Raw genomic sequence first — 14,184 nt, 5'->3', positions numbered from 1 at the left:
GAAAATGGCGGCGGCGGCGGCGGCGCGTCCGGCTGCGCGGCGCTCGCCGCGAGGGCTCCTCCGGCTCCCCCGCGGCCCGGGCTCCGAGGCGCCCTGCTGGGGGTTTCCTCTCGCTCCTGTTGCCGCCCTGTAATGAGCCGGCGGGTGAGGAGCGCCCGAGCAGCAGGCCCTCCGCGGGGCCCGCGCCCGTTACGAGGCGCCTCTCACACACTAGTAGCAGCAATTCTCCCCTTTTAACATTAACGAGGCATTTTATGAGGTGTTTTTTTTTTAAATTCAGGGCATGTTACTGCCATATAAGCAGCTCTGGTAAGTTCATCACTTAAGTAACGTGACTGCCCAACCTGGTCGGAAACGCTGCTGCCGCACGATTGCCCAGAAAGCCCCAGCGAGAGAGAAGCGACGTGTCGGATCACACGCACCTTCTGAGGAGCTAGTTCTGGCCCTGCAGAAGAAGGGAAAAGGTTCTTCATACTCCAGGTCCCATCTGAAACCTCAGCGAACAATTCAAGACAGCAGAGACCTCTCCTGGGAGTCAGCCAGGACGGCTCAGGTGCCCTGGAAAACAGGCGTCACAAAACCACATCAGGCACAACAATGGCTGGAGCAAGATGAAAGAGAAGAGTTAACACGTTCGTGCAGTTTAAGGCCCGAAGACACCACGAATGTACTTCTTCCGAGCCCCTGGGGACCTCTGTGTTGCCTGGCCTGGCCTTGCTCGCCTGCATGCCCAGATGCTGCGTGGCCAGGCCTCGCTCCCCAGCCCTCTCCTCGGGTGARGGTGGAGCTGAATCGCACAGAGGACTGACCAAAGCCCACAGAAGTCTAACTGGCCTGGAGCTACCAAAGGCTCCACAAGGGAGAAAGCCCCTGGACAAGCACAAGAGCCTCCTCTCTACCGCAAAGCCTGAACTGGCTTTAGCACTAAGAAAAGTCAGGGAAACATTCACAGTCTGGCTCAAGCTTTGCTTGGAAGATGCCAACTAGTCACAAAAATGACAACAGAAAGAAACTAAATGAATGACTGGAAGCTGCTAGTAGGCCTCTGGCTGTCAGTGAGCAAGTCTGCATTCCTGCGTATGTCCTGCAGGGGAGCACGCACTCCAGGTCTGTCCTGCCTCGTCTCAGAGACTCTGACTGGCCACGGACGTACAGGCAAACGCCATCTTCTCCTATATCCTCTTCAAATGGGAATATGATTTTGGCAAGTCTTGTATTTACTTCTCTGACCCGCATTTTCCCAGATGGCCTAACGCACTCCTTACCTGTGCAGGGACCATTCAGCAACTCCTCTTCCTCAGAGCCCTTGAAACAGGCAACCAGCAGCTCTTCCTCTTGTTCTATGCAGGAGATGACATCCAGTTTAAGACTGAGAATCCTCCTCAGGAGAAGAGAACTGGGTTACTACTATTTGCTCCAAAGATACCTCCTTGATGTTAAGCCCAGCCATACATTTGCTAGGAGATGCATTAGACAGACAGACAGAAAGGAAGTCCTTTGTTGGAAAGACCCACTTCCATTGTGAACTGTGCTTTGACCACACTAGGAAATTGAGATAAATCACACGTGATGGGGAGGGGGAAGGGAAGAGACATATGCAAGGCTTGGTTTCAGTCTTAGTGATCTCTAAACTGGCAGAGACATGAGAATGGACCATGGCAGAGCCCAGCAAGACTCYCCCAGGAAACCTAGCCCAAACATCTTGCACCTCATAGTGCAAATGCTGAACAAAGCAGGATGGTTTTTTTCCAGCCAAGGACAACCTCCTTCAACAAAAGAAAAAGGTTCAGAAGTCAAACTTTCAGCAAAATGCAGCACAAGTCCCACAGACAGCCTCTGTTTCTAAGGCTCCCCCCAAGCCCAAGCTATCTATCACCAAGCTTCAAGATCTAGCAAGTTACAGTAAGAAAAGCTGCCCAGCAGCTGTCTTCTCCCTTGGACTCTAAAATCTCACCTCCTCATAGACTAGGCCTGGCTCTGGCATCACCACAGTGGTACATGCATAAGGAAAGATCACTCATGGCAAGACATATTAGCTGTAGCAGAAGCAGTTAAAGGTACATTGCCCATATTCTTCTGCTCTCCTTCCCCTCTTCTCTGCACTCTGTACATACTGAGGATTTCGGGCAATGAAGGAGGAAAGCATTTTTGCACTCTGTATCCCAGGCACCAATTTTAAGGAGGTGCAGGGCTCCCGTTCACTGACCTGGAGAAGACAAAAAGTGTCCACGCTCTAACCCCATGCATCCCCAGTAYAGAGTACATATGGCCAATAAATCTAAGCCCTGACTACTGCACACGGCTCCCTGCTCAGCAGGGAACAAGACAGACCGACATTGCCCAGAGAGCACAGAAGGGATGCAACAAACTTGAATAAATAATAGGAACACAGAGTGGGGCAGCAGAGGAAATCCTTCCTCTGTCTGAGCTCATGCTATGATGCCAGGATGACTCCTCACTCCAGCCCCCCTTGCCAAAGCAACATATGGGTGACTCCTCACTCCAGCTCCCATGAACAGAGTCAAAAAACCAGCATGAAGTCTGCATGACGCTCCCTCGCAGCTGCTGCTGGGGTGGGTTGTTCCTGCCAGGAGACAGACATCAGACACTGCGGGAGCAACTCTGGTCTCAGCCTGAGGCTGCCCATGCAGGAAACAGCACAAACTGTGGACTGAATATCACGCGATGGCTGAGGGTGGAAGGAACCTCTGGAGATYATCTAGTCCACTCCCCCACCCCCACTCAAGCATTTGCATGTATCTGTGCACTCATCACCTCTTCCAGACGCTGCTTCCCTTTCCATCATACCTCTGCCTGCACCTCTAGCTAGGGACCAGGCTCTGTTCCCAGCAGGTTTGCTCGCTCTTAGCTGGATGGGTGGCAGGAGCAAGAGCTCACAACGTCAGTTGGCAGAGCRGGGGCTCGCAGACATGCGGGGTCAGGGAGGCGAGGGCATTGGTGCGGTCACTCTTGCCTGTCCTCAGTTACCTGAACTCTCCATCTCAGGAGTTTGCATGTGCAGAGCTTCCCTGGGAAGATGGTCTCTGCTGGGAGAAAGAACGTATCGTGCATCAGGCACAGGGTTATGACACGACATGCTGCTGCCAGAGTGCCCCGGCAYGAGGCAGGACACCAGCCCTGCGGCCACGTGGGCGCTGCTGGGTGCCCACAACCCAGTGCTTGCCTCAGCCTTCCCAGACTCTGTGCTGGCAGGCAACCCCAGAGACCCCTCCTGAGAAACAGGGACGCCTTGCTGTCTGTCAACTGTCAGGTCAGAAATACGGACACGATCCCCAGCATTTGTGCAGCAGGAGTGGAGGCTTCAATCAACCCTGCTGCCTGCTGAGCTTCATCGTGGCATTTAATGCTTAGGGCTGTTTTCTCCTGAAATAAAAGGCAGGTCAGCTTCTTAGAGCAGCCTAGTGAGGGAAACAGTTGCGTGGATCAGGGTGCTGACATCCACTGCTCTGTGCAGTTGACTCTGCAGGGTACCCAGTGAACATCGCCCAGGAGAACTGCAGCCCAATCTGCAGAGAATTAAGACCTTATCTCTTACTTTATTACCCTGATTTCCATGGCCTGACATTGTAACTCTCCAGTAGCCAGTGCCTGCCTGTTGGCACCATGATGAGGGCTAGATGGCCCTTTGGTCTGGCCCATCACAGCAAGCATGGTCAACCTTACGAGAGAAAAAAAATCAAAGCAGCTTTGATTTTTTTTTTTTTTTTTTTTTTTTGGACAGAGGGAACATGTATTTCTTTCCTGTGCTGTGGAGGAAAGGATGGCTGGGTCAGTAAGTCAAACCTTTGCAGACCACAGAGAATCTTAACCATTGACAGAACCTCGATTTTGGTCAAGAAAAAACCTGGGCACTATAGCAGCCAGATAGTGAGAGACAAGGAACCTGGGCAGAGGAATACTGAAGGTACCTCTGAAATCCTGCTCTGGGAGACAGTGACTGAATCACAGAGACATCTTTGTTGAAGACTGTTTCATCCCTCCCAGTCACTTTGTTGTTTCACTAAAAAYCCAAACAGCTTTTATGCAATGTCTTTAAAAGAAAATTTATACAGGAATGTTTTAAACTGTCACTAAAAAGCAAATAAGTGCCTTTGAAATGTATTTCCAGAACACCTTTTGTCTCCTTAAAGAACTGCAAGAAGGACTGCTCTTGTATTTAATCCTTTGGTACCTAAACTTTAGGCACTGTAAGCCTAATATTTGGGGTTTGTTGGCCCAGTAAAAAGGGAAGGCACAACAGTGAATCAGTCTATATTTAACACTATTCAAATGTTTTTCATTAAGTTGGTCCCTACATGGGTCTTGGACACCAGGAGGATCGATTACATCCAGTTAAGAAATGCCAAGAGACATAGGGTGACTTCTGGAGTGAGTGGACATAGAACTGCACTTGTACAAGAAAAATAACTCTCTTGCCAGATGCAAGATTATTATATAAACATAGGTAGCACAGCTTTTCAGAATAAACCTTTCGAGACTATTTTTGTAAGTAATGTGATAGTGCACAAAACAACAGGCCGGTAGCTGCAAAAGCATGCCCTAATGTTATCTGTAGTCAACCACACAGATCATGTGGTTGCCACAGCACATTTAGAAGCAGTGTTTTCCAAGGCTCATTCAGAGCTCATCTAGTGTGTCCTGGCAGAACAAAAGCATTATGGATTGCCAATAACATATTTGCTACTTTTTAACTTAGAAAACAATTAAAATCTTCGTTGAAAAGTCCTTTTCTTACAGCCATGGAAGCATTAAAGCAAACATATCAAAATATTTTTCATAGCTGTTACTACAGAGTTGGAAATAATTACAGGAATAATTACAGAGACAATTGATTTTCCAAAACAGAAATGAGTCTGCGTTAAGAACCTACGAAAACAGAGCAATATATACAGAACAAGCTGACTGATAACAAATCATCACTGGCAGATGGTAACATCAATGTTAGCTGGAAGAGACACCCTTTGCTTACAGATTAATGGAGCCAGTTAACAAATAACTTCTTTCTGATAATTTGCAGGGTATGTCAGATACGTCACTGTGATCTTGAGGGCTGTAAACATTTTAAATCTTTTTTCCTCTTCTGGGAGAAGCATTAGAATTACCAAAGACATTTCATCAACTTCAGCCACAAAGACACCAAGACAAGCCTCTGCAAAATGTTATCTCCAAACCCCGATAGCACAAGTGTTTAAAATTATTTTTCTGCATTAGGCAAAGGTTGTCCAGTTGCATGGCTTAAGGATGACAGAGATAGGAGGATGGAGACACCTTCAGTGATTTAACAGACTAGGAAGTTTCTTATGCTGCAGCGCTATTAGTTGAACAATTGTAATTTATATGCACTGAAGTGTGGCACTGTTTGTTGAAGGTTAAAATATAACCAAGAATATTTTGACTGCAGTATCTTTGATCATAAATATAAGTCTTGCTTAGAAATACAGCAGAGAAGCTGGAATGGGATTTTACTTATTTTCACATATTAGCACAGGTAAGTATGACTGAAAGTTTCAATGGGTATGAAATGTGTACTTGAGAGAGAAATGCATGACACGCTGCGGGAAACAATACTTCCCAGAACGCCACTTCAGGGCAAACCTCAGCCTTTTCATGCAAGAATGTCACTTAATGGCAGCTCTCGCACTGGAGAATGAGACAGGATAGATGACATGCTTGACAGGGAAGCAAAGGAACCTAATTAAAAAGCTCCTGAAAATTCACCAGACCTGGCAGAAGCGGCTGCTCGGAGYGCCCCACATTATTATACACACCACAGGGACACCTGACAGAGAAGAGGAAGTTCGTAAGACCTCAACAGCTGTAGAGCTGGCTATCCATTTCCCCTTAGCCATCGTCCACCCTTCCAAGGCCAGACCAGACCCTTCCCCAATCTGTCCTCCTGGCAAACCAAAACACCTCCCCCAGCCCTACCTGGGGTCTCCCCTACCTTTGGGCTCCACGTCTCAGACAAACCTGGCAGTCTGCCTCTCTCCAGGTATTGGATCCACCATTTGCCAGACGCTGCCAGGTGATCTCTCTCGTTTTGGCTCTTCTTGCTGCTGGGCCTCCATGACACAACTCTCCCCTTCTTCCAGTTCTCTGCCGAGGGTTTTAGCCAGTGCGCACACTGTGAAGCTGCTACTGCTCCAGCTAGACCCAGTACTACTACTTAGACTCCCCCCAGTCTCTCATAAGACATTACTTGTTATAGTTTATCATTAGTACCTTATAAATGGTTTATTGTATATAATATAAAAATCAAACTGAGGCTATACTGTATCAAAAATAGAAAATATTTATATGTTCCAAAATACATAAATATGTTTAGAAATCTGTTTTCTTTTTTAAAAGCATTGTGTCCATTTTGCTGAGTGAGACCCTTTTCAGATTCAAAACTCTCAAAACACAGGAAAGTCAGAAGAGTTTATGAAATTAAATACATAAAAGATGACACTTTAGGGTCTAAGACATCCCCAAGAGTTCCAGATGTTGTTTACAACTTAAGATCAGTCCAGGTTGGAAAAGAGACTGGTCAAGGAAGAGGGTTTAAGTGCTGAAAAGATCCAGTGGTCACTATAATACTGCCTTCTTAAAAAGAAAATTCTGTGTCAAGGATGTGCTCTGGTCAGCCTACAGTGACAAGKTAACACAGCCCTCAGAAAATGGAGCAGATGATATCTTTAACACAGATCCCAGCATGCAAGTGAACGCACACAGCTGAATGCTGGAATCCAGAMGGCTCTCACATAATACCTGGAATCGGAAGGCACTTTGGGGAGCCATCAGAAATAGACTGGAAAAACAGCTGTGTTGTTCAGCAGCCGTTTAGGAAATGCAGATTTAGAAGTTTTACCAGAGACCACAAATTGAATCAAGGACAGGAGAGAGGCCTCTTATTTCCAAAATGCTCCCTGCCTTAACAATCAGCAGGGCCACTTGCACACTGAATAAGGGAAGACTAAGTCACTTGGGTCCAAACACTGAATACTTCATACAGGGGCGAAGAGATTGGTTTCTTGCTGGCAGGTTATTCTACTGAATACTGGAACTTGAAGTGTGAAGCACCTCTCTGCCCAAGCCCAGGGCAAGGGCTTTGGCAAGTGTCACTGGAAGAAGCACCTGCCTCTGGAAGCACCGAAAAGAAGAAAAGACAAGAGACCTAAAACCTAGGAAAGAAAAGACAAGGTGAGGAGGAGAAAAACCAGGGAAAACAAACAGAGGCTCCAGTGAAAGTCTGTGCTGGAGGCAGTGCAGCAGCAGGAGTCTGTGCAACTTGGAGCAGATGGCATGGGAGCAGCAGCTAAGTTCAGATTCATTCTCCAGTGTGTCATCTGGACAACAGGCCACAAGGAGGAGCAGCTCACTCACCAATCACACCAGCAAATCAGGCACCAGCCTAGAACAGGGTTTCYAGCTTATCAGGAAGGCCTTGATGTTCAAAACTCTTGAAACAGAGGACAGGGCTCCATTCAGTATCGTCTCCTCCGTTTTTTGTTCCCCTTTCCTTTCTGTTCCTTCTCTTTCCGGGCTGCGGCCGTGGTAAAGGTGATACAGTGAGCATCTAAGAAGTCCAGCAGCTTTGCCTTGGCAATCTTAATGCCATTCTGTTTCAGCTCCGAGTGCAGTACAGCCAGCTCAAGTGGCTCATAAAAGAGGATCTTGTGGTACAGGGCTGGATTTGAACGGATGTAGTTCCTCACTGCCTCCAGTTTATCTGCCTCCTGGGCTGCTGCCTGAGAAGCTGTAAGGTCATCTTCCTCCTCTTCAGACACAAGAGCACAGGCCTCAAGTTCATTGGCAAAAGAACTAGAAGTAAGAAAAAGCAGACAAGTGATCAAGTAAAGAAAGGGTCATCCAGGGAACACCCAGAGTGCCCCAAGTCCCTGTCTGCCAACCTTGTAGCTGCCCTCTGTAGGATCACAGACCTTCCGGTACCAACACTCACAAAATAAGGAGTGAGGCAGAATGTGGTATGTGCTCTGCAAAGTTACACATCCCAGCCATAACTGCGCTGTCTGGCATTCCTTGCTCCTGCCTCAGCACCTACTGCTGGTGTACTTGCAGACTCAACGTACGCAGCACCACACGCAGCCTCTGCCGAGCAGGGCTGTCTTCTCACTACTCTAGTTGCAGGCTCTCACGCAAATCTGTGAGGATCCTTGACACTTTGGCTTGCACAGCTGCCAGGACATGCCAGGTTTGGGCTCTGCCCACACGCAGTTTCAGCCGTGAGCATTTCTGTGCTCTCAGAATAGCTTGCTAGGAATTAGGCTAAAACAAACAAAAAAACATTTCTTTTGTACTACTGTGTTGACCTTCAAGTGACAAAAGCCCAGGGAAGGCAGGCTGTAGCACAGACCTCTGTATTCTGCACTGACACTCATTTCTTTGTTTCTCATTTTCCTAGGTCATCTCTGTCCTGTGCAGCAGAGAGACTCTTTTGTATATTTGTTCTCCTACCTCTGTAACCCAGCAGAGATGTCACTTCCATCCAGTGAAGAACTTGCAGATTCCTGAGATGCTGAGAGCATCAGCTCCTCATCATCAGCTGCCAGAAAGTTCCTCTCTGGAGATACAGATACCTTCTGCTCTCTGGCTCCTTTGTACTGATCTGTCATTTCAGCTCCCTCCTTAGCTCCCGAATAGCCTGTTTCAAGGGGTCCAACCAAGTCATCGCCAGCACTCCCCGCAGTGAGCACTGAATAAGCTGTAACAGCCTGCTTCTTTTTCCTCACAGCATTTGAGGCTTTGGCACGCTTTCCACCTGCAGTCCGGTTTGCCTTCAACTGCCTAGAGTGTTTGGCTGGGGACTTCTGCAAAGGAGGCTGGGAAGAYGGGATTTCATCCTCCAAGTCAGCATCCACGTCCTGGTGAGTATATTGGAATATCTCCTTCAGCTTTAACACCATCTGGCGTTTTGGGAAAGGACGAACTCCAAATCTAAAAGAGAAAGGTGGGAGGTCAGGCTAAGATTATGCTGCACCTTCCACTGTCACAGCTCAGGAATGTGACCAGGCCGAGAAGCCCAGCGGCCAGCTGGAAGAGCASGACATGATCTCAAACAACACTGACTGGAACATTATCAATTTTTCCCTTTCAGTGCAGGAGCTTTCTTTCAAACTACCTACCAGCAGGCTTCTGCTCATAAAGAGATGTACTTGTGGACATAATGCTAACCTTCTCAACTCCTTCTTCAGCTCTGGGGTTTCCATCATGGAGTAAGCTGGCATTGGTGTCATGGGAGTCTCAGGAGACTCATCCCTCTCCTGACAGGCAGGTTCTGCAACAGAATGGAATTACTGTCATTAAAATTAGTACAGAAGGACATAAGAGGGCTGATATCTTCCCCTCCTGGTGGCAGACATTTTAATGTTATTAGTAACTTAGTAACTGTTTAAGARGTACTGCTTGTCTGCAAAGTCTTCTACTAATTACTTTTATTTTGGACAGAACAATCAACACTTCTTTTGTTGCCTTCTGGTCTGAGATGCCTTTTTTTTTTGGACTTTAATCGGCTTAAATTAAGACACACGTCAGGTCTGCATATAAAGCCCATTCAAGGTTTTGTTAGAATAGTTGCAAGGTAGTTAAAAAGATGTTTACTGAATTCTGTGAAGTGGTTCTTCCCCCAGGAAGGAAATTTCATAGTAGACACTAGATGCAGAAGAAACTGAACAAGTCAAGATTCTGGGGACCTGAATTAGATACTGATTTACTCATTTTGTGAAGCAGTCAGTGTCATCGGTCATGTTCTAAACCCCTGCTGTTAAACTAATCACGTAGTATACTATAATTAGTAATATGTAGATAGATACAGTGAAACAATAGATACTAAGAGATCAATTACTATTCTTAGATCTTAAGAGGCAAGGAACGATGCAAGTGCAACACAGTTAAAATATTAATTCTAGCAGGCAGTTGACCCTGGAGAAGTATGCTAGTATTTTGTGCATTGTCAGACATTCAAGCAGAGGGGGCTCAACTCCTGCTCACCACTAAGTGAAATCTGGTGGCAAAGATGAAGAGCAGCTTAGCTTTCAGTCTTGCATGCACTCTGGAACCACTCACTGGGTCCCCCATTCAGGACATGTGATGGGGGCACAAAAATCTATTACAAGAACCCAGAACCAGCAAACAGAAGGCAGYGCAAGTGAAGGCAAAGGCGCATCAGGAGAGCTTTGGAGGAAAATATGCATGGAGCCTACCCGTGGGCAGGGGTAGGCACCTACCCCCAGCCAGCCTCTGCACCTCTGCCACTGAATGCAAAGCCTACCTGATGCCTTCATGTAAATATTAACACATACATCAATTTAAGAATGCATGAAAAACAAAAGACTCATTATTGCAAGGAATAAACATCCCCTTGCATGCAAGTTGAAGGCTGGCTTTGTTTTGTTTTTTGTTTTTTTTTTCCCTCCCTCAATTTCCACAATGAATACTATCACTGTCAAAGAACCAGCATGAATGAAACACAGATGGCTATGCTCCAACAATCCCACTTATTTAGAAGCACTCTTTCCCAYATCAGAAGCTGACTGTACCTTCTTTGTGCCTGGCCATGACTATTCTGTATCAGAAGGCCAAAATACCTTCTCAATATACCAGGTGAACAACAAGCAGGATCATCACCTAAATGACAATGTTTTAACTTAGTTCAATGAATCTAATACTAATACAAGCTCTCACCAGGRGTCTTTACAGGCTCTGTCTGACAGGCAGCTGCTGCAGCTGACACCCTCTGAGACAGRGGAAGCATCTCTGGGAGTTCATCTCCCTCTTCTTCTTCTCCATCCCAATCATCCCAGAGTTTGGAGTTTAGATAACTTAGTCTACTGCTCACTGATGAACATGCCTCAACAGGACTCTTTCCAAGGTGAAGCAAAGTTCTTCTTCTGTCACCAGGACTTCCTCGAAGAGGGGTACTGCCCTTAATTCCCTGTGCTTGGACTGGGCTCTCCCATTGGTCAGGCCAAGAGTCAGGTTTGGGGCTACTGGCAGTGCTGGCACTTGCACAGTCAACCCGACTGGAGTTCTGGCTGTTACCTCTGACTGGCGACAGATATTCAGCATGCCAGCAGTCATCAACAGGGATTGGGGGCTCATCGCCAAGCAAGACACTACTACTCAAAGAAAGTAGACTTGCTTCCTTTTCCCCCTCACTGTCCTTTATCTCAATCACACTGGTATCTGCTTCATCTTCCAGTGACTGCTCATGGCATGGAGGCACAGGTTTGGACACAGATGAGCTCTTGGCACATTTGCTTTTCATGCTGTTGTAGCCAGGGGAGAGAACTGGATCCACTGTAGAAACTGTTGCAGTGTCCATGGAAAATGGTACTGTCGCTGGGCTGCTGGAAGGGTTCCTTTCACTGTCGGAGTTCTCCACAGGCAACTGTTTGTCTGACAGTGTTGTTCCAGGAACTTTTGTAAAGCTAACAGCCATTTCACGGTCATTGTTACCTACCGCAAAGCTCTCTGTCCTGAGTTTAGACCTGGAATTCTTTATACAGGTAATACTTTTGACTTGCATCTGTGTTGATAAATTTCTGCTTTTGCTCAGAAATGGTGTATCTGGCACTAGCCAAGAGCTGTCCATACCCGAAGACTCCTCGTGACCAATTCCTTCTTCATGGCTCAGGTTCAGACTCTGTTTGTTGTCTGTACAAGCACCTACTTGGCTGCTGACAGACAGCTCTGTGGACATCTTTACATCATTATTTGTATATACTGCATCTGTAATGCCACATGAGACCTGGGATGATCTCTGCTCTGTTTTAGTGACTGATGATGAGTTATGTTCAGGTTTTGGTATCTCAGGACCTTGTTCAATGCTAGCACATTTCACTTGCCCAGGAATTTCCACTTTCTTCAGAGGAGAGCCTGACTCTGGTGACTTTTCTTGTTCTAATTCCATTTCATCACCAGAAGACAAAACAATAATATCAGCTTCTTTTTTCCCCTGAACTGCAACATCTTGAGTTCTGATGACTGGTGATGACAAAACTGAAACATATTTATGCTTGCTTAAATCAGTGCAAAACTCTTCTGGAGAAATTGTGTTCTCTGTGTTCTCATTTCCTGATGCAATGTCCAACTCACTGGCTTTCTGGAAGGATATTTTGTGAGATGAGAATGATTTTTTAATTCTGTTTTTCTTTGGYGTTTTTGCTTCTCTGGGAAATTTCCTATTTGATTTTGGAGACGCAGGTGAAGAGCCAACAGCAGGAAAAAGCGGAATAAAAGGTTTGGGAGGAGGACTGGCACAAAACCCATTCTTACAGGGAGAGGTGTCTTTTTGTGACTTGCTGTACATAAGCAAATCATTAACATCAACATGTTTTTCACTAAAAGCCTCTCCTGACTTTCTGATAGCTTCTTTCACTGGGGAAGGCTCACAGTATTCTCTCTGGTTTGCAGGAAATAAGTGTTTATAATTTTCATTCATACCARTATCACTGTGGGTATTAGTAAACTGATTTTCCAAGTGGTCTTCCCCTCCCACATTATTTGAGACCTGAGATAACTTGGAATCTTTCCCAACTTTATGTCTCCTAAGCGTCTCTCCTTCATTAGTGGTGGTAGCACGGGATGCTACACCCAACTTTTGACGTTCATCCTGGCAAGGTATAAAAGTGATGTTTGTGGCATTCACATTCGTGCAGCTACTTATATTCTGCATTGTCTCCTCTTGTTCAGACAAGTCACATTTGGATCCTTCCACATCATTGTCTTCCTTCAGATCTTTCAAGTCATGGCTCATCGAAGCAGATTCAGATCTCTCTGCTTCTTCTTTCTCAGTCTGCTGGTTCACACCTTGGGCTGCCTCAGTATCACTGTAGATGCTGTAATCTGTGCCTTCACTCACCCCTGTTTCACCTTGAGCCATCTTTCTCTGAGTTGCAGCAAACTCATAGATTTCCTCCAGCTCCTGTTCACCCACCCCATTGTCATCTTCCTTCTGGCATTCAGGGTTCAGCACAGCCTCTTCTTCCTCATCTTCACCCACCCACACTGACTTCAAGAGCTCTTGGAAGTTCTCAGCTCTGTTCTCACAATCTTTGTCATCTCTCACAGAGATGAGATCATCTTCTGAATCCACTTCAGAAGACACCTGGCTCTCTCCAGTGCTGTTTTCAAACTTGGCCATGAGTTCCTTTACACCAAACCTGCAAGGATAATAGAAACATTAATGTTTTTCTCCTTCAAAATTCCTCCATGTTTTAGCTGCCTGATCACTCTAGTGAGTCTTGTGAAGAATTTGCATGAGGATGCTGGTTTTTCTGAGATGTACAAACTCTAGTGTACCCCTAACATTCAGAATTTCTTTTTCCACATGTCACTCGCATGAAAGCATGAGATTCACTCTTCATTTTTTATGTTTGAAACTAAGCAACTATATGATGACACTAATACTCTTTTGGTAGTTGCACTGGTGAGTGCTACACAGCACGGCAGGGGCTGAATAATGCCTGTARTGTTCAAGCTTCAAGGCCCTTCAGGGTGACAGGGCTACCTATGTACACACATGCTGGCAAGCCCCAATCATTACCTTTCATGTCTCAACATGGGCTCCTACAGCACATTCCCCACTTCCAGCTTATCTGGGAGGTCACAAGATCTACCACTCAGTCTCAGAAGAACAAAACAAGCTGAGGAACCAAACTTGGCACAGCTCRTGTCTGTGCTCTGTGCAATGTGTGGATCTCTGTGCAGACTATCCTCTAACTTGTACCTGAAATTCTTTCCAAGAAAACTACTAGATGTGCTTCACCTCTGTGAAGAGGGCTAGGGCTCGGAGATCTTGGTTTAAAGCAGAGGGGACATCAGCTCAGTAACAGCACAGATGCAGCCCACATGACTGCAGTTAAAACTCCCAAACTGCCATAAAACTAGGAGGTAAATCACAGCCCACTCGAGAAACAAGATCTGATTTACAATATTTGTTTGTTTCTTCCTCTTTCATAGGTCCTTTAATTCTCAAGYCTCGTGTTTGAGCAGTTTCTCAGCAAAACAGAAGCCAGCAGGCTCTCTGCAGACACTCCACCAGCAAAAACCCTTTAATGTCAYTGCTACCAAGAGCCTGAATTTAGGGCTAAGATCATGTATTAAGGACAGATACTTAATCCAGTCCACCCAGTATGTTTACACACTGTATGTACAGAATAC

General features: G+C 46.2%; 1 protein-coding gene and 1 long non-coding RNA gene across 3 annotated transcripts in view; both read right to left on the bottom strand.

Annotated features, from left to right (window-relative positions):
• Positions 1-439: 439 nt before the first annotated feature.
• Positions 440-3,098, bottom strand: LOC146594587 (uncharacterized). Its single transcript, XR_014896137.1, has 3 exons — positions 2,809-3,098; positions 1,266-1,381; positions 440-558 (listed from the first exon to the last, which is right to left on the bottom strand). It is a non-coding gene; the product is annotated as an uncharacterized LOC146594587 (long non-coding RNA).
• Positions 3,099-6,293: 3,195 nt separating this feature from the next.
• The window catches only part of SLX4 (SLX4 structure-specific endonuclease subunit), a 30,235-nt gene continuing 22,344 nt past the window's right edge, over positions 6,294-14,184 (bottom strand). For both annotated transcript variants that reach the window (XM_085307187.1, XM_085307188.1), the window contains exons 13-16: positions 10,705-13,184; positions 9,196-9,298; positions 8,479-8,958; positions 6,294-7,824 (exon numbers count right to left, since the gene is read on the bottom strand). In XM_085307187.1, coding sequence (XP_085163313.1) covers positions 7,488-7,824; positions 8,479-8,958; positions 9,196-9,298; positions 10,705-13,184 — 3,400 coding nt within the window. In that variant the 3' untranslated portion in view covers positions 6,294-7,487. The remainder of the gene's footprint in view (positions 7,825-8,478; positions 8,959-9,195; positions 9,299-10,704; positions 13,185-14,184) is intronic.

This window comes from Rhea americana, unplaced genomic scaffold, assembly GCF_003343005.1.
Source record: "Rhea americana isolate MKP2758 unplaced genomic scaffold, rheAme1 scaffold_255, whole genome shotgun sequence".
Lineage (NCBI taxonomy): Eukaryota > Metazoa > Chordata > Aves > Rheiformes > Rheidae > Rhea > Rhea americana.
The sequence above is the reverse complement of the archived record's forward strand: the minus strand, read 5'-3'. Positions and strand labels throughout refer to the sequence as shown.